Consider the following 25356-nt stretch of genomic DNA (forward strand, 5'->3'; position numbering starts at 1 on the left):
TTGAAGGGCACCTGGGGCTTGGGGGTGTTCATCGAATTAATGGATGCTATGTAGCTCTCAGCGAGTTCGGTGCTGATTCGGGGGTGCAGGCGGCTTGGACCTAACAATACCCTCGCCCTACTATCAAGCTTGACTTTCTGCTGCGTTACCAAGTCCTGGTCTCTTCGGCTCAGAATATCTGCCTTCTGGTTATTCTTGCCCGCGGTGTACGTAATGCAGAAGTTGAAGTCGGAGAGTAGCTCCATCCATCGAACCTGCTTCGCGGTGAGAACCTTGGTAGACATGAAATATTCTAGCGAACGGTGGTCAGTGTACACGTCGACTCGGTGGCGCACCGAAGCCAACTCGGGCCTCCATTTTCCGAAGGCCTTTACTATTGCGAATAGTTCCTTGTCGTGGATCTCCCAGTTGATCTCATGTCCGGATAGGACATGACTGTAAAAGCTTACGGGGTACCATCGCTTGTCAGGGTGTTCTTGAGACAGGACACCAGCTACCACTCCATCAGAGGAGTCGGTCTCTAGCTTCGTAGGCAATTCGGGGTTGAAGTGGTGAAGTGCCTGTACCGCTAAAAGTTGTCGTCGCAATTCCTCGAACGCATCCTCACATTCGTCTGTCCACCGGAACGGCTCCGAGGGACTAGTGATGGTGGTGAGGGGCTTTGCCAAATTTAGCGAAAAGGAACGATCGGTCCTGTCTTACTTTCATCTTACCACTTGAGCGAAGCACCCGTACCTGCCTTCTATGAACGTCTAATATAACAAGAAACAAACTATCATCGTTACAATGGGGTTTCCATCACACCTACCACCGCAGTACACATATGGCTACGAAAAAGTCATAGACGATGCGATCGAGCTACAGGACTTAAATCAGCCAAACCGTGACGTTAGAGACGAAGAAAGACGAATTCAGTTTCAACTTCATATCGATAATCTTCTTGAAGAACAACGAATCCGCACGGAACAACGGCGTTTTGAAACAGCCCTCGCCCGGCGTCAACGGAGAGTTAAAAGAGGAACTTTGTTTAGGCAGACTGTTACCGAGTGGGGATTAGGGGCATTGATAGGTTTCGGTATTTTTTGTGCTATCCTTGTGGCTGGGGGATTTACATGGAAATATCTCAGCTCTAAGTCAGAAACACAGTAAGTTTTCATTTCAACCTTCTATGGCAGAACACCATCTAACTTCTGGAAGGGTTTCAGTTTCAGTTCCGCTTACAGAAGCTCCGCCGCTTGTCGAAACTCGCGCCGTCGAAGCTCGCGTCGCCTCCCTCGACTCCTTCACAAGCTCTCTGCCACTAGATTGTCCACCGTGCCCAGAAACACCCGACTTATAATTCGGATGAAATCTCACGCAGAGAAAATGTTTGCGAGCAAGCACATTATGTTTGCAGAAGATGGAGATTCTGTCGCGCAACTTGGTGTTATATGTAGCGAAGCATATCTCAAGGAAACGTAAGATTGCATTCCCTTACTGTAACTACAATCAGTCTGATACTAACACATACCAACCAATAGATTCTTGCCTGCCGTTGTACATGATGTTGTAAAAGCCGAGAAATTCTATAACAAGAAATCTGCGGCTGTGCTTAGCTTCCTGGTGGCTATTGCACGGCCAAAGGAATGGCAAAATCAGGCATGAAACTGCTCGGCATGTGTTCAGTTCCGTTCTACGGGTTTTCACTCCTCGAATCAAGATTGCCCCTTTTCGGCCTGAACGTGACGGAAAGAAGCACGATCCCATCCCTGTGAAGGCAGATGATATTTTGCAGCTTATTCGCCAATGCGTTTCCCTAGAACTTAGGCACAATGTCCGTCGAAAAGCTGGACTTACTGTGGATGGGACAGTCTGCGATGACCTTTGAGAGCTTTTTTCTGCCGCTCATGAAGGGATTCGACGAGATGCCTCCAGGTCAAACTCCTGGTACTATTACTCAAGAGTCTCAACACATGGCGCACCAGCTTGCAGAAAAGTTACGAAAACTGCATGCTGATTTTTTCCTTCAGCCCCAGCACATGACCCCTCGACCTCAGCACATGGCCATCGTGCTCAGAGTGTGATCTCTCAGCATCAGCAACCGAGTCCGGTGGATTTGCCGGAAGAAGATCTGGACTGTACATGCAAGGATTGTCTGAAATTCGCTGCCTTCACTGAAGATCTAGCAGCTAAGAGCGTTAAGTTCTACTTTAGCACTGAGGGTTCGGCTGGTGTTACTGCGTAGGGGCATGACACGTTTTCATTGTGGCAGTTTGAGCTTTACACACGTATTTGTCTGATGCTCAGCAGCGAATACTTGCCTGCATAACATTACCTTCCGCTCTGTAATAATAGTATTAATAAACCATTTTTCGAGAGCACATTGCTCATTCTGAGACAATATAAGCCCGACGACTTTATTATGAAGAATCATGCCACAACATTTATATGCTTGATGCGTTGCTGTGAGTGGGTTGAGTTCAGTTACTGTACATTGTTCTCCCATCCCATTCCACTCCCTCAAATCCAGCCTAACGCCAGACATATCCGTCCCGCTGCCACTTATATATATACAACAAGGTTCCTTCCCCCCGCCTTTACTTCTTCCCCATGATCATCTCCTTCACGGATTCCAGGGTTGACTTCTGCTTCTTCTCCTTCTCATCAACCACCGAGCTTGCGTCCTCGCTGTCCTTCCCTTCCGCTGCTCTTACTGCTTTCACCTGCGCTAGTATCGGTTTCTTTCCTTCATCAAGCACCTTCGATTGTTCGCCTTTTCCAAATCTATCAGACAAACGCTTCGATCTTCTCTCCTTTTCCGCCCTGATCTCTTTCTCCTCTTCATCTCTCGCCTCTAGCTCCTTGATCCACAGGTCATTCTTCTCCTTGGCCTTGCGCTCCGCCACCACCTCATCAAATTCCTTGCGCTTCTGGCGGTCGGATTTCCAGTACATTGAGCCCGCAACCATTGCGACGATTGTGAAACCCTGGGCGTAGATACGGGCGCGGAACATCCGGTTTGTGCGTTGTTGGTCGCCGGAGCGGATTGACTTGGAGGCATGGTAAAGTGCCCAACACGTAAGAGCACATCCTATACTGAATGTTAGACAATACATTGGTAGAATGGCTGGAGACTTACCCAGAGGCACGAGGGGCTCTTCTTTCAGCCGGCGGGTCAGCTTCTGCCATCGGTTCTCTTCGTAGAATTCTCTGAGCTATGTCAGTGCGATTTCAATTAATATACCAGCAAACATACGTGTCTCCGTCAAATGACGACGGCAGGTTGGTGGACGACATGGCTGCGCACTCGGAATTGTGGTGTGAGCCTTCCTGATCGCAGCCTTATTAATTAATGCGCTCCAGTTGCTCATTGGAGATTCTGCGGTTGTGACGCGGTATTAGGATTAACGTTTTCCCGACCCCAGTAATGGTCACCTATCAGTGACCCCACAATCCGATAAGACTCCGAACCCAAAAAAGTTCCCTTGCCATGAAAATAACAACTTTGAATTGAGAACAACACCACAAGTAATGACGGCAGAGATGGAGACTCCAAATGGAGTCGGCGGCTCGCCCACCATACCGTGTACTCCCAGCGTTCAAGCTTTATCTCTGACGGAATATGCCGCCAACCCTTCACCGCCGAGAGAAGGGAGGCAAGAGGGGAAGGAGAAAGTGACGAGTGTAGTGCCATTGGATTTCATGTTGCCTACTGGGTATCCCGATGTTGGTCACCACGAAAGGTTCCCTTGAAATGAAGCTAATTAAGAGTAGTATTTACGATTGACTCTTACTTCGCGAGTTTTATGAAGTTGTCAATGAGACGCCGCTGACTCACGCCACCAACTTGAGCAACCGGCTAGAATACCAGGTCCTACTCAAGAGAGAAGACCTGCAGCCCGTCTTCAGCTTTAAGCTGAGAATTGCATACAATAAAATGGCACATTTGGACCCGCAAACGCGCTGGAAGGGTGTCGTCGCATGCTCTGCCGGTATGACTGCCACAATGGCCAATATGAACAAAGCACTGACATGAACAGGGAACCACGCTCAAGGCGTAGCATACTCGGCACGCAAACTGAAGATACCTGCGACCATCGTCATGCCATAGGGCACCCCAAGCATCAAGCATCTGAATGTTACAAGACTGGGAGGATCTGTTGTGCTTCACGGAGCCGATTTCGACGCTGCGAAGGAGGAATGCTATCGCCTAGAGAAGCTTCATGGCCTAACGAACATCTCTCCACTCGATGATCCATATGTTATCGCAGGCCAAGGAACCATTGGAATGGAGCTGTTGAATCAGACAAATCTTCAACAGTTGGAAGCTATATTCTGTTGTGTGGGAGGTGGAGGTTTGATTGCAGGAATTGGCGCTTACGTCAAGCGCATTGCACCACATGTAAAGATCATTGGAGTCGAAACATACGACGCGAACGCAATGGTCTAGTCGCTTGCAAAGGGAGAGAGGGTCTTGAAGGAGGTCGGACTTTTTGCAGACGGCGCGGCTGTCAAGCAAGTCGGCGAAGAGACATTCCGCATTTGCCAAGAGGTGGTCGACGAAGTTATCCAAGTCACAACAGATGAGACTTGCGCTGCTATTAGAGATGTATTTGAAGACACTCGCTCCGTCGTCGAACCCGCTGGTGCACTTTCCATCGCCGGCTTAAAGAAATACGTCGCCGCCAACCCATCCCCTAACACCAGACGCCAGCTTGTCGCCATCGCATCTGGCGCGAACATGAACTTCGACCGCCTCCGTTTTGTCGCTGAGCGTGCCGCACTGGGTGAGGGCAAGGAGGCCCTCCTACGGTTTCTAGAAAACAACCCAGAGGTGATGAACCAGCTTGCGTACAAACTTGGCCTCTCAGAAGAGCTTGCATTTTATGATGTATACTCTCTCACCGACCCCGACCTCCTCGCGACTTAGGGGCAATTGGGCTGCTATGGGAGATCAGTGTGTAGGAACTTACCAGTTTGTTGCTAGCCAGGTGGGAGTTATTATTACGAATTTTATCATAGCTGTTATTGCGGCGGCGTTGCGTCCACTTCAACAGGAGCAAAAGAAAATCCACAAGGAAAAGAAACTTGTACGTACACAAGCTTGGATAAAAGAATTTGGGGCCGCCTTGGCAACTGTGTGGCCAGGGGATGTTTTGGGACCAACTGTGTGGCCAGAAGAGGTTTGGGCACTAACTGGTGGTGGTTTACAGGTTAATGATTTTAGGGAGTTATATGATGCCCAGACTCCATTACCCTCAACACTTGGCATCAATGCCTCACCGCCACCCAGCAGATGGAGAGAGGCCAGGAGAGCCAGGGGGGGTGGGAAAGCAGGAGCGGAAGGGCGGGAGGAAACACTGGAAGTCGTCCACAAATAACTGATGGTGCTGCTGGAGTTGCTGCTGAGAGTGTTTCTGGGGGGTTGCTGAGGATTCAAATAATGACGAGACTCCTATACTGCCAACAGTCAGTAAAGTTCTTGGGCCTCAGGCGTCAGGCAACGCAGGGATTGCGAGGAGGAGAGGGAGGTCGAGAGGTGGGAGAGGTGGTGGGACTGCCGATACTGACACTACCACGACCAGTCGATCAATCTCTCATGCACGATGGCCCCCAACTAGGCAAGGGATAAAACTTGCCGCCTTCCGTCCAATGCCGTACCTCTTCCGTACAAGCGTCCGGCACTTCTTCGATGAAAGCAACATCCTCCATTCATAATAGAACCTTAAAATAATCAGTTCGCGGAACAAGTTTCGCGGGAATGGTAACAGTTTCTCTCTCCATTGCATGGCGTCTGTCAGCTTCCAGAACTACAGCCATCTGTAAAGGTTTATCATTTCCACCTGGATCAGCGACAGTAGTGCGCGACTCGGTGTACAATCACGTCAATTTAATAACTAAAAATTAAATTTCAACCAATCATTATTAATATTTATCTTTTTCAATATAATATTATAAACTACCTGAATACCCCCTCAACTATCTTAAACATCCTTATAAACTTCACTGCTCTCATAGTGGTCTGATATAATTTCATGGAGAGCGAAAAAAGATCGTCGAACGATGGCCCGTGCACGGACATATTACTTCTGCACTAGCGTGTTTTCGACACCGCCTAATCATCATCTCACGACACCGCCTACATAGAACTGGCATTACTCTTTGTGGCCACTCGAATTTCTAGGAGCATCATAATCGACGCAACATACTCGTCCACAGAAGAGCTATTCCGAATGTTTGGGGTTGCATACTTGTCAGACGCTCGAGCTTCGAATCCTCGACTTAACCGCATTCCCAATTGACTCGTGGAAGGTGTGCAGTACCACCATCCTGGCCTTGTCCGTTGGGAAAGCCTCGAACTGAACCAAGCACAACCCATTTGAAATACTTCGAATCTTCTTAGCATATCCGATATAACCGTCTCATCTGGTTGCTTCTGCCTTCAAAATGGGTCGGAAACCCAACCAGCTTATCCTTGAATTTTTCGAACGCGGCCAAAAACTCGAGGACTCGAGTAATCGATACCAGCACACTTGCCGAGCATGCGGCGAAAAGTTCCCCAAGGGACGAATCGACAGCCTCACTACGCACCTTGTTAAAAAATGCCCTGCTATTTCTCTCCGGGATAGACAGAAGGCTCTGCTCCAGCTCAACGACCTTCCCGACATCACCGACGCACGAAACCAGGCCAACCCGTCGTCTGTCGAGTTACCCGTCGACAACCGCAATTGGACAGCTCTCGAAACACTCGCAGAGGTATCAAGACAGATTGATCTGAGCGAGAAACAAGATGATCGAACTCAGCATAACCACAGTGCCGACCCGCGGCCTGAGGAGACACCAAGGATTGATCGATTCGAGCTACAAGAACAATGGACACCAGACAACCCACCACTTAGCTATGAAGCCCGCGTTCAACGCGATAAGAAACGTAAGAATTACCCCCCAATATCTTCAAGAGCTATACTAATTATACAGTCTTGAGCCAGAAACTTACCCCTCGTCGAGACAGCGAATCCACGCTCCCTCCCGTCAATTTTGCCCAAGAAAATGCTCCGTCGACGTCCCCACCCCCGCCACTGAACATGGCGGCAGCAACCAGTATGGCTGTTGCTGCCTCGGCCAGATTCACATCGTCTATGGTCGACCCACAGCTGTTCGGCGAAGGCCTTCCACAGGAGATCTCAGAAAGACTTGCGTCGGACATAAACAGCCTGAAAGACAGCACTATAAACGACCAATATTTCGTCCACCGTCCAGCAGATCAGCCAACTTGGCCAATGCTGGATGGATCTGGCGGCAACATGTACCCAGATCCAGAAGGGTTCGAAAGCCACGTGGAGGAACCTAGAGCCCAGCAGCAGCCGGACTTCCCTCGGGCTATCGCCATTAACACGAGCATGACAACGGAATTTAGTGCTGAATATGGAAATGGCCAAAGAGCTAATAAACCAAAGGTTCGGGGCAGGTTCACTCCAAACCGCAGGAAGGAGGTACAGGAAGTCCGGAAAAGAGGGGCCTGCATCCGCTGCAGAATGCTGAAGAAGCCTTGCTCCGGAGAGACCCCGTGTAATACATGCCGAAACGTTGAAAGTGCGCGCTTATGGAAGCAGCCATGTATGAGAACACGCCTCGCCGATGAATTGGACATGTATTCTGCTGGTCTGCATGCTGTTTTAGCGTACCATGAGGTCAACGCTGTAAAAAGCCGAGTCAATTTCACAGCTTCTGCAAACCAGATCGAGGCCTCTCATTATCCGGAAACAAATATATACGCAGGATTCAACGCTCTGGAGGGTCAAGATTTGCCCTCAGAGAAGAATATCGACCCGATTCTAGGCTTGAACATAGATTTCACCGAGAGTCTTCGTATCCTCGATAATGACAATGACGATCTGCCAATGAAAATTGAAGGGTATGCGCAGCGGATGTCTCCGGTATTCTTCGAGAAGGAGCCTTCGCATTTCATGAACGTCACGCTCAGTGTGGCCATGGAGCTCTCCATCCAAAAGCAGGACAGTCTCTTGAGTCGCGCTCTCGAGCTCTGGGCCACGGTTCACATCCTTGTGGACCACGAGTTGAAGTGGAGCCTTTCGGAACGCAGAACTATGGGCGATGAAAGCTCGGAAAGCCATCCCATCGACCCGCAAGGAACTACTTACCAGCTGCTCTGCATGCAGCTCAGCGCGGCAGTGGAAAAGAAAGCCGCGCAGACCAGCAAACTTGTTTTGAACGACCTCGAACGACGTCTGCTCCAGCGCTCCTCTACCTCATCTTTCGAGACATTCCTTGTCGCGATCATCCTCTTGAATTGCGTCGAGAAGTCGACGTGGCTCTTCAAGTCCTGGGAACAGGACTACCTGAAGGCTCGCTGGCCGCTCGACAAGACTCCGATATGGTATGGGAGCCAGGGTGATCGCATCACTGATATGCTGCAGATGTTGCTGCGGATGCGGAATATCCCACCAAAGACTTATGCGAGGCTGCCGGATGGAATACTGGCCACGGAATTGGATTCGACGGTGCAAAACTACTTTGAGAAACTTAATTTGAGCCGTAAGTCCTACATTTCACTACTCACTACACCTGTGTTTTTGATTGTTATGGTATCAATGCTGACTATTTGTTAGATGCGGATGTTCTCGATAAACAAAATAATGCAACATTTGACCCTGCGGATTCAAGGTGCTACGAGCTGCGGTTCTGCTCTAAGCTTCTCCTGCCCATGGGCTAGTGGCGTACTTGCATGGATAGAGATACAAAGTATTTGCCATCAACAACAAAAGTATGACCACACATCCAGATTATACGTCAAGTTTGGCCAGGCACTGCGTGAGGCGGTGCTATAATGAGCATTTTCCTCAACGCCATTACGAAGATTGGGCCAGTTGTAAATAGAAGCGCCTCAAACCCCGGAGCTGGAGGATTACTGTTATGGTGGGGGATGGAGTGTTTACGGTGGTTTTGCTATGCTTGGAGTGTTGTTTGAGGTTGGATTTGGGGGAGGTCTGTGGTCTATTCAAATTTTTACAACCTGGCATTATTGCACTTGCTCCATTTACTGGCATGAATCCACCTACCTATTAACGATGTGCACAAAGTCTTCAAGCTGATACTGGAGTTTTGAGGCATCTGCAACATATGTAGCATAGATCAAGTCAAGAATGATATATTTACTGCACTGATCCAACCTTTGGAGACAAACATGATCACGATGAAAGCAAAAGCATGGGTCATAATATATATTCGTTCATTGCCTCAAAAGTAGGTCTCAATCAGACCTTGCTGCCCGAGTCGTCGGGCTCATAAAGATGTCCAAACTGCGCCAGGCCCCCTCCTCCCAAAGTAGGTACGAGGTATCCCAAAGCCAACACAGTAACGCCTAGTAGAAGCCATTAATGGCTCATGTATTCCCGTATGTCCATGCATTCATAGCCGTCATCCAAAAGCAATCAGAAGTCACGCCTGTCCCTCGCCGTACGCCAAACTCGAAGCATTAGACCTATCTCCATTTGATGCTGGGGAAGATCTTGCGGTTAGTGATATTCACCGGAAACTCGTACATTGATCCTTCTGTACCGACATATCTATCCTGGTTAGCTACGAATCAACACTACGTCGCTCCAGAAGCAACTTACAATGTGCGGCTATCTCGGCTCCACGAGCAGCCGGTAGTTTGATTCTCTTCTGGTGGATCACGCTGTCCCGAGTACCTTGCTTGGACGGGAGAACTAGTCCATGGTTCATTCTGCCGTCGACGCGTCGAGGCTAGTTCATCAGCCTGCCTGATGGTTTCTCTGCGGACTTCATCGTCGACTCCGAGCTGCAGACGAGCAGATGGGTCTTGGGAGTCCATGGCCATGCTATAGATTGCATCCACTTCAGCCGAACTTGGTGACGAATGAATGCTTAGTGACGATGGCAAGTGGAGGGATATTCGGGGCGGTGCGTCATCAATGGGCTGGTTATCGGGAAGTCTGGTGGGGTCTCTTGGTTCAGGATCTAGTGCCGAGCGAGCGGCGGTCAAAACACCGCGTCTTCGTGGCGGCAACCCTCTCTGCTCTCGGTCTTGATTCCGCTCCAGGACCAAGGCGCGCAGTGAATCAGTATTTCTGCTGCTAAGTAGGTCTCTGAGGGGCCCCGGCAGATTAATGTTGGGCGATCTGCGCTCGCCAGTTCGAGTTCTTGCGCGAAGTTCATCCGCAACACTGTTCCATGGGTTATTCGAGGCGGTTGGGTTCGTTTCTCTTTCCCGTCGCCTCCTTTCGATTTGCAGAGCCTCCAAGACCGCTGTTTCGTCGCGAGTGAGCTGATGAGTGCCGTGATTAATCAATTGGGGAGCCGCACGTCGCTGACCACTGTCTAGGAAGGAATCAAAGAAGTCTGTAGAGTCATCACCTCTAGCATCAAGATCAGCCTGAAGGCGTGGGTCAATGGCATTGTCACCAGTACTTTCTGTAAGGGTGACAAGTTCAAATCCTTCAACACTTTCGCCTACATCAATGACCTGACGAGTATTTAAACTTCTGACGTCTGCCACTATTACTCGCCCCCCATCCTCAGTGACTGCGAGGAGGTCATATGGGCTTGAAGGGCTAAATTGAAGCGACCTCACTGCACCATGTTTCGTGTTTGGGCGCGTTGTCGGAAAAGTTACGATTGGGCGTGGTTTCTCCGGTCGAATAAGATGGGCAGTCTCATAGACAACAACCATTCCATGTTGTGTCCCAACCGCCAGATATCTGTCAGAAAAATCGCCAGCAAAGCTTCCTCGCATGTCCCCTTCATCACCAATGCGCTGCCCCGGGAGTTGCACAGCATGGCATTTGGACCATGAGTAGTCATCTTCGTCCTTTCTAGAGCCGCTTTCAAGAGACCTTTTATACACGTGCATGTAAGGGTCATCGCCCACCACGATAAGAACGGAGCCGTCGGGCGAAATTCGGCCGAGGTTAACTGGGTCAACCTGCTCCACACTCTCTATTATTTCCAAAGTTTTCAGGTCGACGATATAAGCGGAAAGGTCGTTACTTGCGACAACAGCAACGGGCTTTGTGTATGCACCTTCTGCGACGTCGGATCTGGGAAACCATAATGTTATGCAGTTTAGGATCTCGTCGCCGATAATTCTCATTTGAGATCGATTCCGGTTTGCATCAGCGCCGGCCCCAGGCCTCGAATCGCGATTTTGCAAGCTTAGATGCAACCGTCTGAACGGATCAAGGTCGAGAGGTAGCCGGGCGTCAGCCTCGCTGGGAGGACCAACGCCACCTTCATTCGAATCCAGGTGGAGAGCTGTAAATCTCCCCTTCTCACCCCCGCAGCATATCCATCCGTTTGAGGACACGAGGCATTTCGGTTTAAATGATAATGTATCCACAATGCGCCGGGTTTGTTTAGAGGTGTCGATTTCATAAATATCTCGGACGCCTAGATAATGGATCTTCCCCAAGCTGGGCGAGTGGACAAACGATCGAAGCTGCCAATGGCCGGCGAACATAAACGCACGGTACTGCTTCCTCGGACAGGGCAATATCAAGTTGTCGGTGGCAAGGTATCTTTCGCAGTCAGCAGAGGCTATGGTCATTAGGGTCAGGGCCCAGTATGAACTCACAAGGAGTCATATTTCACAGCCATAGCTGCCATTCGTCCAACAGTATGGCCGTTATCATGGATCAAATCATAGCACAATGTGCATGTGAGAGAGAGATTGCGGAGCTCAGAGGGCAGAAGCGCGCTCACATGAAGCCATTTAGGCCCCTGTCTTTGTTCTGCTGAAGCTGATCAATCCGAAGAAGTTGTATGCGCGATCTGAGTTCGTTGGTCTGGTTACGTCGGGAGAGGTGTTGGAGTCTGGAGCTTCAAATGGCGCATTACAACGAGATGAGGGTACTTCTAAGATGCTCTAGTCATGAAATGGATCATGATCATTGGAGTCGGATATGCAGGTCGTGCTGGTCCTACTACGTCAACCACCGTCAACCCACTACCCGCAAAGTCCGGAGAACTAACCACCCCGTCACGTGCGTCAAATCCGCTAACTCGTTAAATTACTAAATTATGTACCAGGCCCCTCGGGTTAAGGCATGCAGCGGGCCCAGTGCCGGACTAGCGCGTTCTCTCGTCTTCTAAAATTCTCGAGACGTTCTGAACTTTTTCCTCCCATCATCCCCTTCAATCTTCAACTCCATCGCCAATTCATCCTTCTACCTTGCGACCATTTCATCCTAATTTTGTAATAATATCTTTGATAATATTAACATCAACGATGTTGGCTTCTAAATTTTCCAGAGCTGTAAGTAACTGGAACATCTGGCTCGAATTTTTTTTACTGACTCAGTCCCTTCCAGCTTCCTCGAGCAACCACCTCCTTCACACGCACAGCCAACCGCGCACCATTACTATCCAAATTCGCTCGCTATGAGTCTACCGCTGCCGGTAGCGAGGAGAAGGTCAAGGGCCAGGTGATCGGTATTGATCTGGGTAAGAATGCTCCGATACTACGCTATGTCGGCACGTACTAACATTTACCTAAAGGAACCACAAACTCTGCCGTTGCAGTGATGGAGGGCAAGGTCCCAAGGATTATCGAGAACTCTGAAGGTAAGCATTGATTATATTGTGCTGTTTCATCCATTAGGTCCAGTGCTTACATTCCTCAACAGGTGCCCGCACAACTCCCTCCGTCGTAGCATTTGCGCAAGACGGTGAGCGTCTGGTCGGTGTGTCCGCAAAGCGTCAGGCTGTTGTCAACCCAGAGAACACCCTGTTCGCCACCAAGCGATTGATCGGAAGGAAGTTCACCGATGTTGAGGTGCAGCGCGATATTAAGGAGGTCCCATACAAGATCGTCCAACACACAAACGGTGATGCGTGGGTCTCGGCTCGCGGTGAGAAGTACTCGCCATCGCAAGTTGGTGGATTCGTTCTCCAGAAGATGAAGGAGACCGCCGAGGCCTTCCTCAACAAGCCAATCAAGAACGCCGTTGTTACCGTCCCGGCTTACTTCAACGACTCCCAGCGTCAAGCCACCAAGGATGCCGGTCAAATTGCTGGCCTTAACGTTCTCCGTGTCGTCAACGAACCTACCGCAGCAGCTCTCGCATACGGTCTTGAAAAGGAGGAGGACAGAATCATCGCTGTCTACGATCTTGGAGGAGGAACCTTCGATATCTCCGTCCTCGAGATCCAGAAGGGCGTTTTCGAGGTTAAGTCCACCAATGGTGACACTCACTTGGGTGGTGAGGATTTCGATATCACCCTTGTTCGCCACCTTGTCCAAGACTTCAAGAAAACTTCTGGCATCGATCTGCAGGGTGACCGCATGGCCATCCAGAGAATCCGTGAGGCTGCCGAGAAGGCCAAGATTGAGCTGTCCTCTTCCATGCAGACCGATATCAACCTTCCTTTCATCACTGCCGATTCTTCCGGACCAAAGCACATCAACATGAAGATGACCAGGACCCAGCTTGAGGGCCTCGTTGACCCTCTCATCAACCGCACCATTGAGCCAGTCCGCAAGGCACTCAAGGATGCTAACTTCCAGGCTAAGGACATCCAGGAGGTTATCCTCGTCGGTGGTATGACCCGTATGCCTAAGGTCGCCGAGTCCGTTAAGAGCATCTTCGGCCGTGACCCAGCTAAGTCTGTCAACCCCGATGAGGCCGTTGCTATCGGAGCTGCTATCCAGGGTGCTGTCCTGGCCGGTGAGGTTATGGATGTGCTCCTCCTTGATGTCACCCCTCTGTCTCTTGGTATTGAGACCCTTGGAGGTGTCTTCACCCGTCTCATCAACCGCAACACCACCATCCCCACCAAGAAGTCTCAGATCTTCTCCACCGCCGCTGATTTCCAGACTGCTGTTGAGATCAAGGTCTATCAGGGAGAGCGTGAGCTTGTCCGCGACAACAAGCTGCTCGGAAACTTCCAGCTCGTTGGTATCCCACCAGCACACCGTGGTGTTCCTCAAATTGAGGTCACTTTCGACATTGATGCCGATTCTATTGTCCACGTCCACGCCACCGACAAGGCTACCAACAAGGACCAGTCTATCACACTGGCTTCCGGATCTGGTCTCTCCGATGAGGAGATCCAGAGCATGGTTAACGACTCTGAGAAGTACGCTGAGGCTGATAAGGAGCGCAAGTCTGCTATTGAGGCCGCCAACCGCTCGGACAGCGTCCTGAACGATACCGAGAAGGCACTCAACGAGTTTGCCGACAGACTCGACAAGACCGAGGCTGATCAGATCCGCGAGAAGATTGCCGCCCTTCGCGAGTTCGTCGCGAAGAGCCAGTCTGGTGAGGGTACCGCCACCGCTGCTGAGCTCAAGGAGAAGTCCGACGAGCTCCAGATGGCCAGCTTGAACCTGTTCGATAAGATGCACAAGGCCCGTAACGAGTCTGGCCAGGCCGGTGAGGCCAAGCCAGAGGAGCCAAAGGAGGGTGAGAAGAAGGAGTAAGGGATGTCACTACCAGGATCGAAAACTACCATTTTTTTTATGTCACAGGAGCTTTGATGTTGCATAGATGCGGCTCATCGGGTTATTGTACATTTTGTACTCGTAAATCGCGGTTTAAGCGGTATTCTTTGTTGTATTAGTTCTCCCAATTGGGCACAGGTTTATCAAGCTCGGGACGGAGGCGTTGTATTATACAGACAGAGAGCATACGGGGGCATTTCGAGATATGGAGCACGGCTCTCTAAGTGTACAAACAGATTAAAAACGAATAATATGATGAAATCCCCTCTCATTGTATACATAACTTACCTTCTTTATATGATATTGTGATTGTAACATGGGTTTGAAATGTGACTCGGGGTTATTTTTGTATGTGTAAGCGCCTTGGATTACAATTGCAACCGGTGGTCACGTGACCATAAACCACGTCGCGAAATGTTCTGCCGCTAACGAGCCCCACGAACATTTCTATATCCGAAATTCGACCATCGAGGCCACCCATCGTTTGCGCCTTGAAACCCTACAGACAACTGAGACTATTTCTGCCCAAACATCGCAGAAGCTAGCCCCAACATGGCCCCTAAAGTAGCAAAGTACGTATATATGTTCGTGTTTGGATCCGGTGAACCCTACTAACCCCCCTCAAGCCGCCCCGACTGGGCTGATGATGAAGAGCTTGATGATAACGCCCTCGAGCTGCCACCGCAACAAATCACGACCAACAAGGATGGAACGAAGACTATCATCACATACCGTATCAACGATGAAGGCAAGAAGGTCAAGACGACGCGCCGGATCCGCACAACCGTTGTGAAGGAGGTCGTCAACCCTCGTGTGGCGGAACGCAAAGGATGGAGCAAATTCGGTCTGTCGGCAAAGGATAAGGCAGGACCAGCTGTGGACACAACGACCGTCGGCGAGAACATCATTTTCAAGCCCAGCGTCAACTGGCGCAAGGATGCGAAGGAGGAGAAGGTCGAGGTGGGAAGCATGAAGGACAAGCTAAAGGACAAGAAAGTCAAGTGCAGAATCTGTACTGGAGAGCATTTTACAGCCAAGTGTCCCTACAAGGACACCATGGCACCAGTTGGCGAGGAGGGCGCTGGTGATGTGGCCGCGGGCGCTGGTGATGTGGCCGAGGGCCCAGGAGGCTTAGGGACAGGAAAGAGCTCATATGTCCCCCCACATATGAGGAATGGCGCGGGTGGTGCGGCGGCTGGTGGCGAGCGCATGGGTGGCGGAAAGTACGCAGAGAGGGACGATCTGGCTACTCTCCGTGTTACCAACGTAAGCATTTCCTCCTTGACGAGTTGTTTTTGGCCTTTATTAACGTTTTATCTTAGGTTTCCGAGCTGGCAGAGGAGGACGAGTTACGCGCTATGTTCCAGAGATTCGGCCACGTCACAAGAGTTTTCCTCGCGAAGGACAGGGAGACGGGCATGGCGAAGGGATTTGCTTTCATTTCATTCACAAACCGCGACGATGCTGCGAAGGCATGTTCGGCGATGGATGGTTTCGGTTTCAAGCATCTCATTCTCAGAGTCGAGTTTGCCAAGAAGGCTACTTAAGGGTATAAATTTGCATTTACTTGACGTGTTTCGATAGAGATAAAGACTACGGCATTATGAATGAAGAGCCCTTCCAATGATTAATTATATGCTCTAGTATGAAGTGTCCATGTAACTTTCCAATCCTTTGGTGATGCGAACGGCGAAAGGTGCCCCGCCATATACGCCCATGTAAATCTATGAATTGCCACCCACCACCCACCACCCACCGTCACTGTCTGCCTTCTCTTGGGGCACATGTAGTATGTATCGCACTGGTATACAGCTCTGTTCGTTCTGTCCCGCTTCGAACTCTGAATGGCCTTATGCCTCCTCATGCCCCTCAGTGCGCGGCCCAAGAACGCCGCTGCATGCCCCCAGTCTGTAACCCATGAACGCCTTCCTTTATTTAGACCCGTTGAAATATCGCATATGTCGAAGCATAGGGCAAGATTATTCGCGGTCAACGACAGAGATTCTCGGTGTCATGGCTTGTAACGCCGCCTTATCCTCTTCCGACGGCTTGAAGCCGAGTTTTTCTTCTGCAGTATCTGAAGCGTACAACCCGATGGCTCCCCATGACAGCATGCCCATACCGATGAGGCCTTGTGCTTTCGGCGTCAGGGCGCGGAACCAACTATAATGCAGATATTAGAACCAGTAGCCCAGCCCATTCGGCACCTGGGGGACCAGGTGCTGGAACGAACCTAATTGGGGACGGCATTCTCAAGAGTGAAAGGCCAAAAGTTAGGGACTCAAAGCAGACACTATGTAGAATATAGCTTGGGTTTCTAGAATTGCAATTTGGCGCTAATGGCGGGGTGCTGCCACTGAAGTCGTTGCATCTGCTGTGTCGAACCACTGCCTGTGTAAATTATCTTCGTCTACGTGAACGGCACATGCCCCTGCACTACGGAACGTACCTTACGTCAACGTCCTCAAACCAAATGACGCCGGTATTTACTAACCACGGAATTTGCAAACTAACCAGCTACCGCCATTATTTAGAAAATGGCGCGTGGGTTTAGCATATTAGGAGTATATGGAGTTATTTTGCTTTCTTTCCACTTCTTGACTTTCTTTGAATTTATCAACCTTCAATCATCATGGAGTCAATCAACAGTATCATGGATGGATTGATTGCCAACGACGATGAGAACCCAGCCGGCTTGCAATACTTGCCTGCCGAGCTAATAGAGGCCATCTTTCAAGACCTTGGAATCGATTCCTGCAAATCGTTCCGTTTAACGTCCAAGCGATGTGCAATTCTAGGCCAGCCATACATACTAAGCCCGCGGCTGAAACTGCTTCCCCATAGGGACGACTTCACCAAGCTCATGGAAATCTCTCAGCATCCCTACTTCTCGTCTCAGATCAACCGCGTGGAAATCTACATGGCGAAGGCCGATGACTATCACTTTCGAAATAACTTGTGTCTCCAACAATGCGCCCGAGAAAGTATAGGAGGCGCCGAGACGATACAGAAGTCGATGGCTAAGTATCAAAAGCAGAAAGGACTAGAGGAGGCATTCGCAGACGACTTTTGCAACCCAGATATTCTGGAGCTAGCTTTCCCTAATATGAAGAATTTGGGGGCCATCGACATCAAAATGGAAGAATGTTTATACAATGACCGCGTCTTGTGGGATGCTTGGAAAGTGGGCTTATCAAAAGCAGAGCCGGGCGATGCCGAAATCGACCACTTCATGGCGGTTCTTCGAGCGGCTTCACAGTCGAAACTACGAATTCTAACGAATGATCTCTTGCCTTTCGGAATCTGGGATATGGAATGCTACCGCCCTGATCTGGAAGCGGCTTTTACCGGGCTGACGACTTTAAAACTAGTCATGGGGTGCAAGAACCTCAGGGATCACCATGCTACTGACGGCCGCCATTCATGGGCAAACAAGTTGAACAAGGCCTTGAAAGGAGCCACAAACCTTCAAGAACTACACATCGGCTTCAGACTGTCGTTCTCAGCGGTTCTGGACTGCCCTATTCTCCTGGACGGGCTGATGCTATCACACCTACATACTCTCATACTGGACAAGATAGCATGGCATCCGAAAGACCTAATTTCCTTACTCAAGGCTCATGCTGCCACACTGAGACGGCTTCGTGTCTGGGCATTTGTGAGCAAAAAAGACTTGAAGGGCAACACAGTCGACCACCCCGCCGACCTCGAGCAGCTTATAGACGAGATGAAGGAACACCTCCAGTTAGAAAAGCTTGATGTTTGCGGCTACCCGTCTGTCCTTTGCCAGCCTGCCGAGATTTTCTGGTTCCATGAAATGGGGTTGTATGATGAGAACTGGGAACCCGTGAGACAGCACAGAGGTTCTCCGAGTGTGATGGCTCAGCGCTGCGAGGAATATGTTGTGCACGGCGGCCCCTCACCTTACGGGGGTGGTGACATCAATGATTTATTATCATGATTGATGAATTACTAAAGGGTATCTAGCTCCTACGACAGACAAAGGGGCTTCTCAGCAACTCTCCTCTCTTGGGGCTCTTCATTCCAAAAGACTTAATAAGGCTTCTCAGTAGCCCTCCTCCTCGGATTCTTCCTCCCCATACAAAAGATGGCCACCCAGGCCACCGTCGCCAACAGCATCGCCGCCGTCGCCGCCCAAGTCATCGCCAAGAACTTCCCTTGTGTGCATATAATCCCACATTATTGCCATACTGATTAACTACCTCCGTCGCCTCTACCATAATCGCCGTTACAATCGCGCTCGATATCGCCAGCGCCAGGAACGCCATGATCGCCAGCAGGAAATTGAGACACGAAGTCAGGCAGCCCGTGGAGAAGATGGAGATAAGTGCGAGGATGATGCAGAGGCCTGCGGCGGCGGCGCCGATGCAGTAGAGGATGAACATGGCGGTCATGGCGATGTTGAAGGCTTTGATGCCGTTTTTGATGTCGTCCGAATATCCAAGATCAGCTAGGTTGATTTTCCCCTCCAATGGTCCGGAATCAAGTTCTTTCTGGAGTTGGTAGGTTGGATCGAAGTGATCTAGTGTCGGAAATCAGCAGCTGTTTGAAAAGGAGTCCCGGGGGGGGGAGGGACGTACACATAGCCTTCATAGGCGTACAACCACTCACATTCATCTTCGTATCCCCATCCGTCGCCCTCGGCGTATACGTCCCCATACACATATCCGTCATATGCAAATTATGTCACTGATGGATCCCCAGCTTCTCGGCGAGCTTATCTGCCACATCACCACGGATATCGTTGAATTCGCCTATGATCTTGCCCTTGGGGTCGCCGGCGATGTTGTTGAGCCATGGCCCGATGGAGGTTGGAGGAGGAGGTGCTGGAGGTCGTTGGGGTGGTGGTGTGGCCGAGGCTGGAGGTGTTGAGCTGGGAAAGGGGGGGGGTTAGTCGCGGTGTTTATTGCGGGAGGGGGGAGACGTACAGTGATGATCTCGAAGTCTTGCATGAAGTTTGGCTTGGAGCCGGCGAAGAGACAGAGCATCGATAGCACGAAGGCTGCGAGGACGCAAACTAGGGGGATGATAACTTAGAATCGCATCTTGGGCAGAATCCTATCGAGCTAGTGGGGATGGATTTTATTTTGGAGCTGCGCGCAGAGATGTCGTCGATAGATAAATATATTATCACACCCAGCAGAGTTCAAATGTTATTACAGAGCGGAGTCACAACGCACAAACTAGGAAGAACGCGTAGATATATACTGTAAGTATTATCCACCTCTTGAGATCAACACGACCCACGAAAACCGGATCTCACCCCTGGCCAGCGCTGGCTCCATCACGAAGGGCACAAACCAAGCCATGCCAACAAAGAACACATCAATCCACATACCCAGGCACAGCCGCGGCGTCAATTTTAATTCGGGGATGGGTTGCCCAACAGGGCTGGGAGGTTTTGTGGAGAGCTGGGTTTGTGGACCGCTGTTGGGTATACGTCATAGGCGGTCGCGATGGGGGAGATGAGCACGTGATGAATAATATCTCTGTCAGGATTAGACTTCATGGGAAGTTATGAAGGGGGTTCTGAGTTTAGATGTGACTAGATAATAAAGTGGATGTATACTTTGGTTTTTCCAGCACTCAGTTGGTCCTCTGAGTTAGTTACATTAAGTTCATTGAAGTAGGAGAGCGACAGGAAGTAGCTCCATACGAAATGAGTTCGAAACATGGGTTTTATATTTCATGACGAGTCTAGGCGTGCATCTATATCACTGAGTAGTATTTCGTGCTCATTTCTATCCACCCATCCGCTCGCACATCACCATAAATGTCCTCTCAGCCAGCGTCCCCATCCCTTTTCCCATCCCCCCCCATCACCGCCCTCTCATAAGAAGCGTAACCTTCGCACCATCCATCATGAACTCAGCGAAGCGGAATTCCCCCATCCGCCCACACTTTCGTCCCCCTTGCGCAATAACAAGCAAATAGGTATTCCCTCTGCACCCACACACCGTTCACTGGTATCAACTTGTATCCACACCGTCTACACAGCGCCCAGCTGCACTTTTTGGAAGAAAGACAAAAAAACAACAGGATTTGCGACAGACAACGACCAGGTATAAACGAGTAAAGTAGAAGCACCGACACAACAAAACACAAGACACACCGAAAACAACAAAACAGCAAAAACAGTAAAAGCACGAAAAACAAGCAGAACGATTTCCCTAGTGAACACCAAAGAGTGGAAAAAGAGATGATATCCGAGATAAAGAAGCAGAACAAAAACCAAAGATGTTTTGGGGGGGGATTTTGAGTTGTACGCGAGTTCCCAGGGGTATATCCAGCCGGTAGTAAGAGAGACTGAGAATAGAGTAAGAGGGGAGAGGAGAGTTGGTGTGAAAATAAATTCTCTCGTCCGCACCATTTCCGCCGTAAAAATGGTGGAATGAGAAACAAATTCTTAACGAGGCGTCCCGATCGGGCCGGGGAACCCCGAATTCGTAGAATTAGAAGTGGAGGGTCGACCGCTGTCAGTTGAGATCCTCATATTGAGCTTGGGAGTCGGATCCCCATGATGCCCCGACTGATTAAGGTGAATACTCCCATTCCCTTTCGAAAACGGCCTCGACCACGTCGCGCCACCCTCATCATCCGGCAGATTAACCCCACTATCATTCCACGGATCCCGATTCGCATTAAAGCTCCTCGTGGACTCCACCGAGATCAACGACGACTTCGACACATTGCTCGACCCATTCTTGAAGAACGAACTCGTCGCCGCAGGGGACTGCGACGAGTTCTTGCGCCTGTCCAGGAAGGCCGAGATGGAGGTCATGCTGCCCGGCTTGCGCAGCTTGTCGAAGATGTTGCTGCGCTCGCGCGAGACGTCTTCGTTGAAGGCAGATTTGGTGGGGGAGTCGGTGCCGGCGACGGGGGCGGGGGCGTGCTGGAGCAGCTTGGAGTCGAAGAAGCGCAGGGATTCTTCGAAGGAGTCGGATTTGGGGCGGGGGATGGCACCTTTGACGATGTTGACTTCGGCGCCGGCGGGGAGGAGGAGCTGGATTAGGTAGTCCATTGCGTCTCGGACGCCTCCGGCATTGTTCCTGGTGAATGACCACATGAGGGTTACGGTGGGCTTGCCATCTTCGGTCACCTCAGCTGGGTCCTTCTTGACTTGAAGCTCAACAACATACTGCGCCTTCATCTTCGGAATCGTCTCCTTGACGAACTCATCCGACTCGAGGAACTTCAGCAGCTCTGGCGAGCTGGCAAGGACAAGATCATGGGTATCGGGAACCATGCCCAAGAACTCATCCACGCAGTGGGGAACTTGCCATTCCGGACCAGATACCGTAACATCGTCACTGGCCTGCTCGGTGCTCGGGAACATGATCTTGCAGTTCCACTTCTTCTCGAGCTCATCGAGCTGGCCCATGCGTGCGATGAGCTGGCGATGGTACAACCTGTTGACGTTCACAGTCTGGTTGGTGAACTCGGAATCAACGCGGTCGACCATGTCCAAAATCTCGGCTTTGACGAGCTCAAGTGCGCCGGCGTTGCGAGCAGGCGTACGGCAGATGACGTTGTCGACTTTGATATCGTCCTCGTCGCGACCAATGCCTCCACGATCCATCGCATTCGAAAACTTGACGAAGACGGAGTGCTTCTTCATAATACGCTGGATGTGTTGGCCACCAATTCCAATGATGCGCTTGTGATACTGGTCGGGAACGTGGAAGGATATCGAAGCGGGCATTTCTTGCTCAACAAGAGATAGTCCCGTCTTCATAGCCTCGTACTGGCTCGAGCAGACGTCGATGTTGAAGTTGTATTCGTTGAAGCCGTCGAATATGATCTGCACGCTACTCTGGCCCATGATCTTGTTGATCTTGCCGTTCTTCTTGCCGCTGACGAACTCCTTGTGCTCGTTTGCCAGCTCGATCTTCACCCTGATTTGGTATTGAGAGCGAGCCACGAATGGGATTTCGGAGATAACGGCCAGTGCATCCTTGACCGCGTCATCGGAGCCGGTGATGGAAAACGTTAACTTGTCCAGCGTTAGGTCGGCGTCCGAGTTGGCACAAATGTCAGGTAGCATGGACCGCGTTTCTTGTGGAGATGGCATGCGTCCACCGTGTGGTGCTTGGATCCACCACGATGCACTGTAGAATTGGCCAGTCTATAGGATGATTAGCAAATGGTAGAATATAAACCACGGGATGCACTTACGAGTCCCATAATATCGCGAATGGTCCTCTCGACATGAAGACCTTCAACACCTTGAATCCGCACCAAGTTGCGCTGAGCCCCAAGCTGTGGGAACAAGACAAAAGTGCCGTTCGTCTCCATGATCTTCCGGACCTTATCGAGTCGGCTAAGCAGGATGCTATCAATCTTGGCAGGCGAGACCATGCAGTCCTTCATGAACAACCGAGTTCGCTGCACCAACTCATGGATCTTCTGCTTAGCCAGCGCAATATCCTGTGGCGTCTCACCCGTAATGAATATTTTCTCCGGATTCCTGCGCTTCGCGCCAGGATGACAGTATCTATAGACCTGCGAAAACGGTGGCGGGAAATAAATAGCCGTATTCGTCGTAGACTCAATATGCTTGATATTCTTCCTCGACCTGCCGCAGATGACGGTGTGTAACGAGAGCTCCAGCAGCATGGCGTCGACGCTTCGCCTGAGCAGTCTATCGATGAAGACCAAGACCCTCGTCTTCGCATGTTCCGCACTCTCTATATCGCCATATATCGCAACCCTCCACCTCTGATCCTGGCCCGCCTCGCCATTCCCGTTGATCCCCGACGCAATCGTATTGAACTTCGGTCCTAGAAGAAAGATATCGACACCGCAGAACTCCGACACCTCATCGAGATGCTCGATAACGAACGTCTTCAACGCCGTCCCCGCCTGATCAAGCACCAGCTCGCCATCGATATCCACCACCGAGCACCGCTACACCAAAAACCATTAGCGTAAGATCTCTAACCCAAAGCTGATTGCCCATTCGAACACCTACCAATGCAAGCGGTATATCATTCAATATCGTCTCTCTGCTCTTATGCACCAGTTCCGGGCTTCCCGAGAGACACACATTCACAATCTCGCCCTTAACCCTCTTAGGCTCCGAGCAAATAACGTGCGCCTCTATCGGCAACGGCCCATTCGTGATATCCTTACACAGCTTCCTCAGATTCAGCACATTCTGCGCATGCACCGGCAGCTCGTGAACCGGGACCCCATCTGGTGCCGACTCGGGATGTGTCCACCTTTCGCAAGCATCCGGGGTGGCGTGCACGATATCCTCTATTATGGGCCCTTCGAGATCGGAAGCGAAGGGCACGTTGAAGGAGTAGTGGATGAATGCGTCTGCGGCGGTCTGGGGGGAGATGGGCGATGGGCCGCCGTGGGGTGTCTTGGTGTGCGGTGGGACGCCGGGGGCCATGTTGCTGTTCATGTTGGGGTTGGGTCGCGACATGCCGAAGCCAGGTCCCATCTTCTCGGACCAATGCCGCATGTTGGCGAGTTTGTTCATAACGAGGGAGAGAGAGAGGTGTGTGTGGTGATGGTGGCGGGGATGGGGATGGTTGGGGGAGTTGGGGCTGGGGTTGAGGTTGGGGTCGGGAAGTTTGTTGGAAGGATTTGTAGGATTTGTTGTCGTGTGCTCGCTCTCGCTCTTTTATTTGTCGGGATGTCGGGATGGGATGTCGGGATGGGATGTCGGGATGGGATGTCGGGATGGGATGGGGGGTGTAGAGGAGCGGGCGTGGATAAGGGCGTGGGCTCTGGGCTGGGTAGACGGAGTGACAAGAGATGATATGAAGAAGGGAATATGAAGTATGTAATCCTCGCTTGATCGCTTGGGAATATCGAATGCGGGTCAGCGGCAGAAGGGCAGAAGGGTAGAAGGCTATAGTAAAGTGTAACCACCAAACCACCAAACCAAACCACCAAACCAAACCACAAACCACAAACCACAAACCACAAACCACAAACCACAAACCACAAACCACAAACCACACCATAACCCATAACCATACAACACAGTTAAGGATCCATCCATCCTCTTGGACCCATCCATCCATCCTCTCACACATCCTCCCCTCCAGAGCAAAGAAAGTTGACATGCCCACGAAGCGAATCCAGCCAATAGCGTCCGCCCCAACCCGTAGCGGAACAACTAGCCGACGATGCCAATCCTGCTAATCCTGCTAATCCTCCTAATCCTGCTAATCCTGCTAATCCTGCTAATCCTTAATCCTCCTAATCCTCCTAATCCTCCTAATCCTCCTAACCCTCCTAATCCTCCTAATCCTGCTAATCCTGCTAATCCTCCTAATCCTCCTAATCCTCCTAATCCTGCTAATCCTGCTAATCCTCCTAATCATCCTAATCCTCCTAATCCTCCTAGTCCTGCTAATCCTACTGTGTCCGGCTGTCTAACCCTAGCTCCAGAGACTGGACCGACAAGCTTGACGCGGCGGAGGAATGAACCCCAGACCACAGAGAGGCCACAGAAGAGACCGCACTGAGATTCCGAGACCAGCAGTTGAGAACGACGGCAGCTGAACACGACGGAAGAGCGTAGACCAGTGTACACGGCGGTGAAGGCGGTGCTGTACCGGTTCTTTTCTCCTTCAAGTCAGTGTCAAGCTATTCAATACATTAACGGGCTGAGTATATATCTACGTGTATGAAAACTGTGGTTCGGCGTCCAGAGTTTGGTATTTTCACACTCCAAAACTTTGGGTTCGTTAGGTCAGCCTACTCAAATCACTCACTTGGGGGGTTCCCTCTCAACAATGGCGCGCGTCCGGATCATCAATCAGCATGTGTTGTCATGCCATTGTCTTTATCCCACGTATGTACGCACGCACGATACGGCGGGGCTCACCGAAGCAATTGTTTGAGACCTCGCTGCA

General features: G+C 50.7%; 15 protein-coding genes across 15 annotated transcripts; 9 read left to right on the forward strand and 6 right to left on the reverse strand.

Annotated features, from left to right (window-relative positions):
- Positions 1–786: 786 nt before the first annotated feature.
- Positions 787–1339, forward strand: VC83_01976 (uncharacterized protein; the record flags this gene model as incomplete). Its single annotated transcript, XM_024465646.1, has 2 exons — positions 787–1145; positions 1198–1339. The coding sequence occupies 2 exons, from the start codon at positions 787–789 to the stop codon at positions 1337–1339; spliced, it is 501 nt and encodes a 166-aa protein (XP_024326768.1).
- Positions 1340–1365: 26 nt separating this feature from the next.
- VC83_01977 (uncharacterized protein) lies at positions 1366–1644 on the forward strand (the record flags this gene model as incomplete). The annotated part of the gene is made up of 2 exons (XM_024465647.1): positions 1366–1457; positions 1521–1644. The coding sequence occupies 2 exons, from the start codon at positions 1366–1368 to the stop codon at positions 1642–1644; spliced, it is 216 nt and encodes a 71-aa protein (XP_024326769.1).
- A 167-nt stretch (positions 1645–1811) lies between these two features.
- Positions 1812–2224, forward strand: VC83_01978 (uncharacterized protein; the record flags this gene model as incomplete). Its single annotated transcript, XM_024465648.1, has 2 exons — positions 1812–1926; positions 2010–2224. 2 exons carry the CDS (start codon positions 1812–1814, stop codon positions 2222–2224), a joined length of 330 nt encoding a protein of 109 aa, XP_024326766.1.
- A 189-nt stretch (positions 2225–2413) lies between these two features.
- On the reverse strand, positions 2414–3322 carry RCF1_1 (Respiratory supercomplex factor 1, mitochondrial). The gene is made up of 3 exons (XM_024465649.1): positions 3236–3322; positions 3119–3189; positions 2414–3070 (listed from the first exon to the last, which is right to left on the reverse strand). Exons 1-3 carry the CDS (start codon positions 3274–3276, stop codon positions 2577–2579), a joined length of 606 nt encoding a protein of 201 aa, XP_024326767.1. The 5' UTR covers positions 3277–3322; the 3' UTR covers positions 2414–2576.
- A 200-nt stretch (positions 3323–3522) lies between these two features.
- ILV1 (threonine deaminase) lies at positions 3523–4909 on the forward strand (the record flags this gene model as incomplete). Its single annotated transcript, XM_024465650.1, has 5 exons — positions 3523–3705; positions 3851–3971; positions 4020–4036; positions 4091–4381; positions 4430–4909. 5 exons carry the CDS (start codon positions 3523–3525, stop codon positions 4907–4909), a joined length of 1092 nt encoding a protein of 363 aa, XP_024326950.1.
- Positions 4910–5275: 366 nt separating this feature from the next.
- VC83_01981 (uncharacterized protein) lies at positions 5276–5611 on the forward strand (the record flags this gene model as incomplete). Its single annotated transcript, XM_024465651.1, has 1 exon — positions 5276–5611. One exon carries the CDS (start codon positions 5276–5278, stop codon positions 5609–5611), a length of 336 nt encoding a protein of 111 aa, XP_024326949.1.
- A 425-nt stretch (positions 5612–6036) lies between these two features.
- On the forward strand, positions 6037–9157 carry VC83_01982 (uncharacterized protein). The gene is made up of 3 exons (XM_024465652.1): positions 6037–6910; positions 6958–8535; positions 8610–9157. The coding sequence occupies exons 1-3, from the start codon at positions 6427–6429 to the stop codon at positions 8711–8713; spliced, it is 2166 nt and encodes a 721-aa protein (XP_024326948.1). The 5' UTR covers positions 6037–6426; the 3' UTR covers positions 8714–9157.
- Positions 9158–9208: 51 nt separating this feature from the next.
- On the reverse strand, positions 9209–12100 carry VC83_01983 (uncharacterized protein). The gene is made up of 3 exons (XM_024465653.1): positions 11594–12100; positions 9618–11537; positions 9209–9566 (listed from the first exon to the last, which is right to left on the reverse strand). The coding sequence occupies exons 1-3, from the start codon at positions 11623–11625 to the stop codon at positions 9482–9484; spliced, it is 2037 nt and encodes a 678-aa protein (XP_024326947.1). The 5' UTR covers positions 11626–12100; the 3' UTR covers positions 9209–9481.
- On the forward strand, positions 12101–14736 carry HSP70_2 (Hsp70 chaperone). The gene is made up of 4 exons (XM_024465654.1): positions 12101–12274; positions 12330–12462; positions 12517–12582; positions 12645–14736. The coding sequence occupies exons 1-4, from the start codon at positions 12248–12250 to the stop codon at positions 14438–14440; spliced, it is 2022 nt and encodes a 673-aa protein (XP_024326609.1). The 5' UTR covers positions 12101–12247; the 3' UTR covers positions 14441–14736.
- A 58-nt stretch (positions 14737–14794) lies between these two features.
- TIF35 (translation initiation factor eIF3 subunit g) lies at positions 14795–16096 on the forward strand. Its single transcript, XM_024465655.1, has 3 exons — positions 14795–15033; positions 15088–15727; positions 15784–16096. Exons 1-3 carry the CDS (start codon positions 15014–15016, stop codon positions 16006–16008), a joined length of 885 nt encoding a protein of 294 aa, XP_024326607.1. The 5' UTR covers positions 14795–15013; the 3' UTR covers positions 16009–16096.
- Positions 16097–16908, reverse strand: VC83_01986 (uncharacterized protein). Its single transcript, XM_024465656.1, has 2 exons — positions 16695–16908; positions 16097–16624 (listed from the first exon to the last, which is right to left on the reverse strand). Exons 1-2 carry the CDS (start codon positions 16709–16711, stop codon positions 16441–16443), a joined length of 201 nt encoding a protein of 66 aa, XP_024326951.1. The 5' UTR covers positions 16712–16908; the 3' UTR covers positions 16097–16440.
- Positions 16909–17093: 185 nt separating this feature from the next.
- On the forward strand, positions 17094–18422 carry VC83_01987 (uncharacterized protein; the record flags this gene model as incomplete). Its single annotated transcript, XM_024465657.1, has 1 exon — positions 17094–18422. One exon carries the CDS (start codon positions 17094–17096, stop codon positions 18420–18422), a length of 1329 nt encoding a protein of 442 aa, XP_024326605.1.
- Positions 18423–18621: 199 nt separating this feature from the next.
- VC83_01988 (uncharacterized protein) lies at positions 18622–19156 on the reverse strand (the record flags this gene model as incomplete). Its single annotated transcript, XM_024465658.1, has 2 exons — positions 18622–19004; positions 19063–19156. The coding sequence occupies 2 exons, from the start codon at positions 19154–19156 to the stop codon at positions 18622–18624; spliced, it is 477 nt and encodes a 158-aa protein (XP_024326953.1).
- Positions 19157–19168: 12 nt separating this feature from the next.
- On the reverse strand, positions 19169–19767 carry VC83_01989 (uncharacterized protein; the record flags this gene model as incomplete). Its single annotated transcript, XM_024465659.1, has 2 exons — positions 19169–19355; positions 19736–19767. 2 exons carry the CDS (start codon positions 19765–19767, stop codon positions 19169–19171), a joined length of 219 nt encoding a protein of 72 aa, XP_024326952.1.
- A 430-nt stretch (positions 19768–20197) lies between these two features.
- VC83_01990 (uncharacterized protein) lies at positions 20198–24146 on the reverse strand. The gene is made up of 3 exons (XM_024465660.1): positions 23454–24146; positions 22658–23389; positions 20198–22607 (listed from the first exon to the last, which is right to left on the reverse strand). The coding sequence occupies exons 1-3, from the start codon at positions 23967–23969 to the stop codon at positions 20889–20891; spliced, it is 2967 nt and encodes a 988-aa protein (XP_024326694.1). The 5' UTR covers positions 23970–24146; the 3' UTR covers positions 20198–20888.
- Between the last annotated feature and the right edge of the window lie 1210 nt (positions 24147–25356).

This window comes from Pseudogymnoascus destructans (genome assembly GCF_001641265.1).
Source record: "Pseudogymnoascus destructans isolate 20631-21 unplaced genomic scaffold scaffold_4, whole genome shotgun sequence".
Lineage (NCBI taxonomy): Eukaryota > Fungi > Ascomycota > Leotiomycetes > Thelebolales > Thelebolaceae > Pseudogymnoascus > Pseudogymnoascus destructans.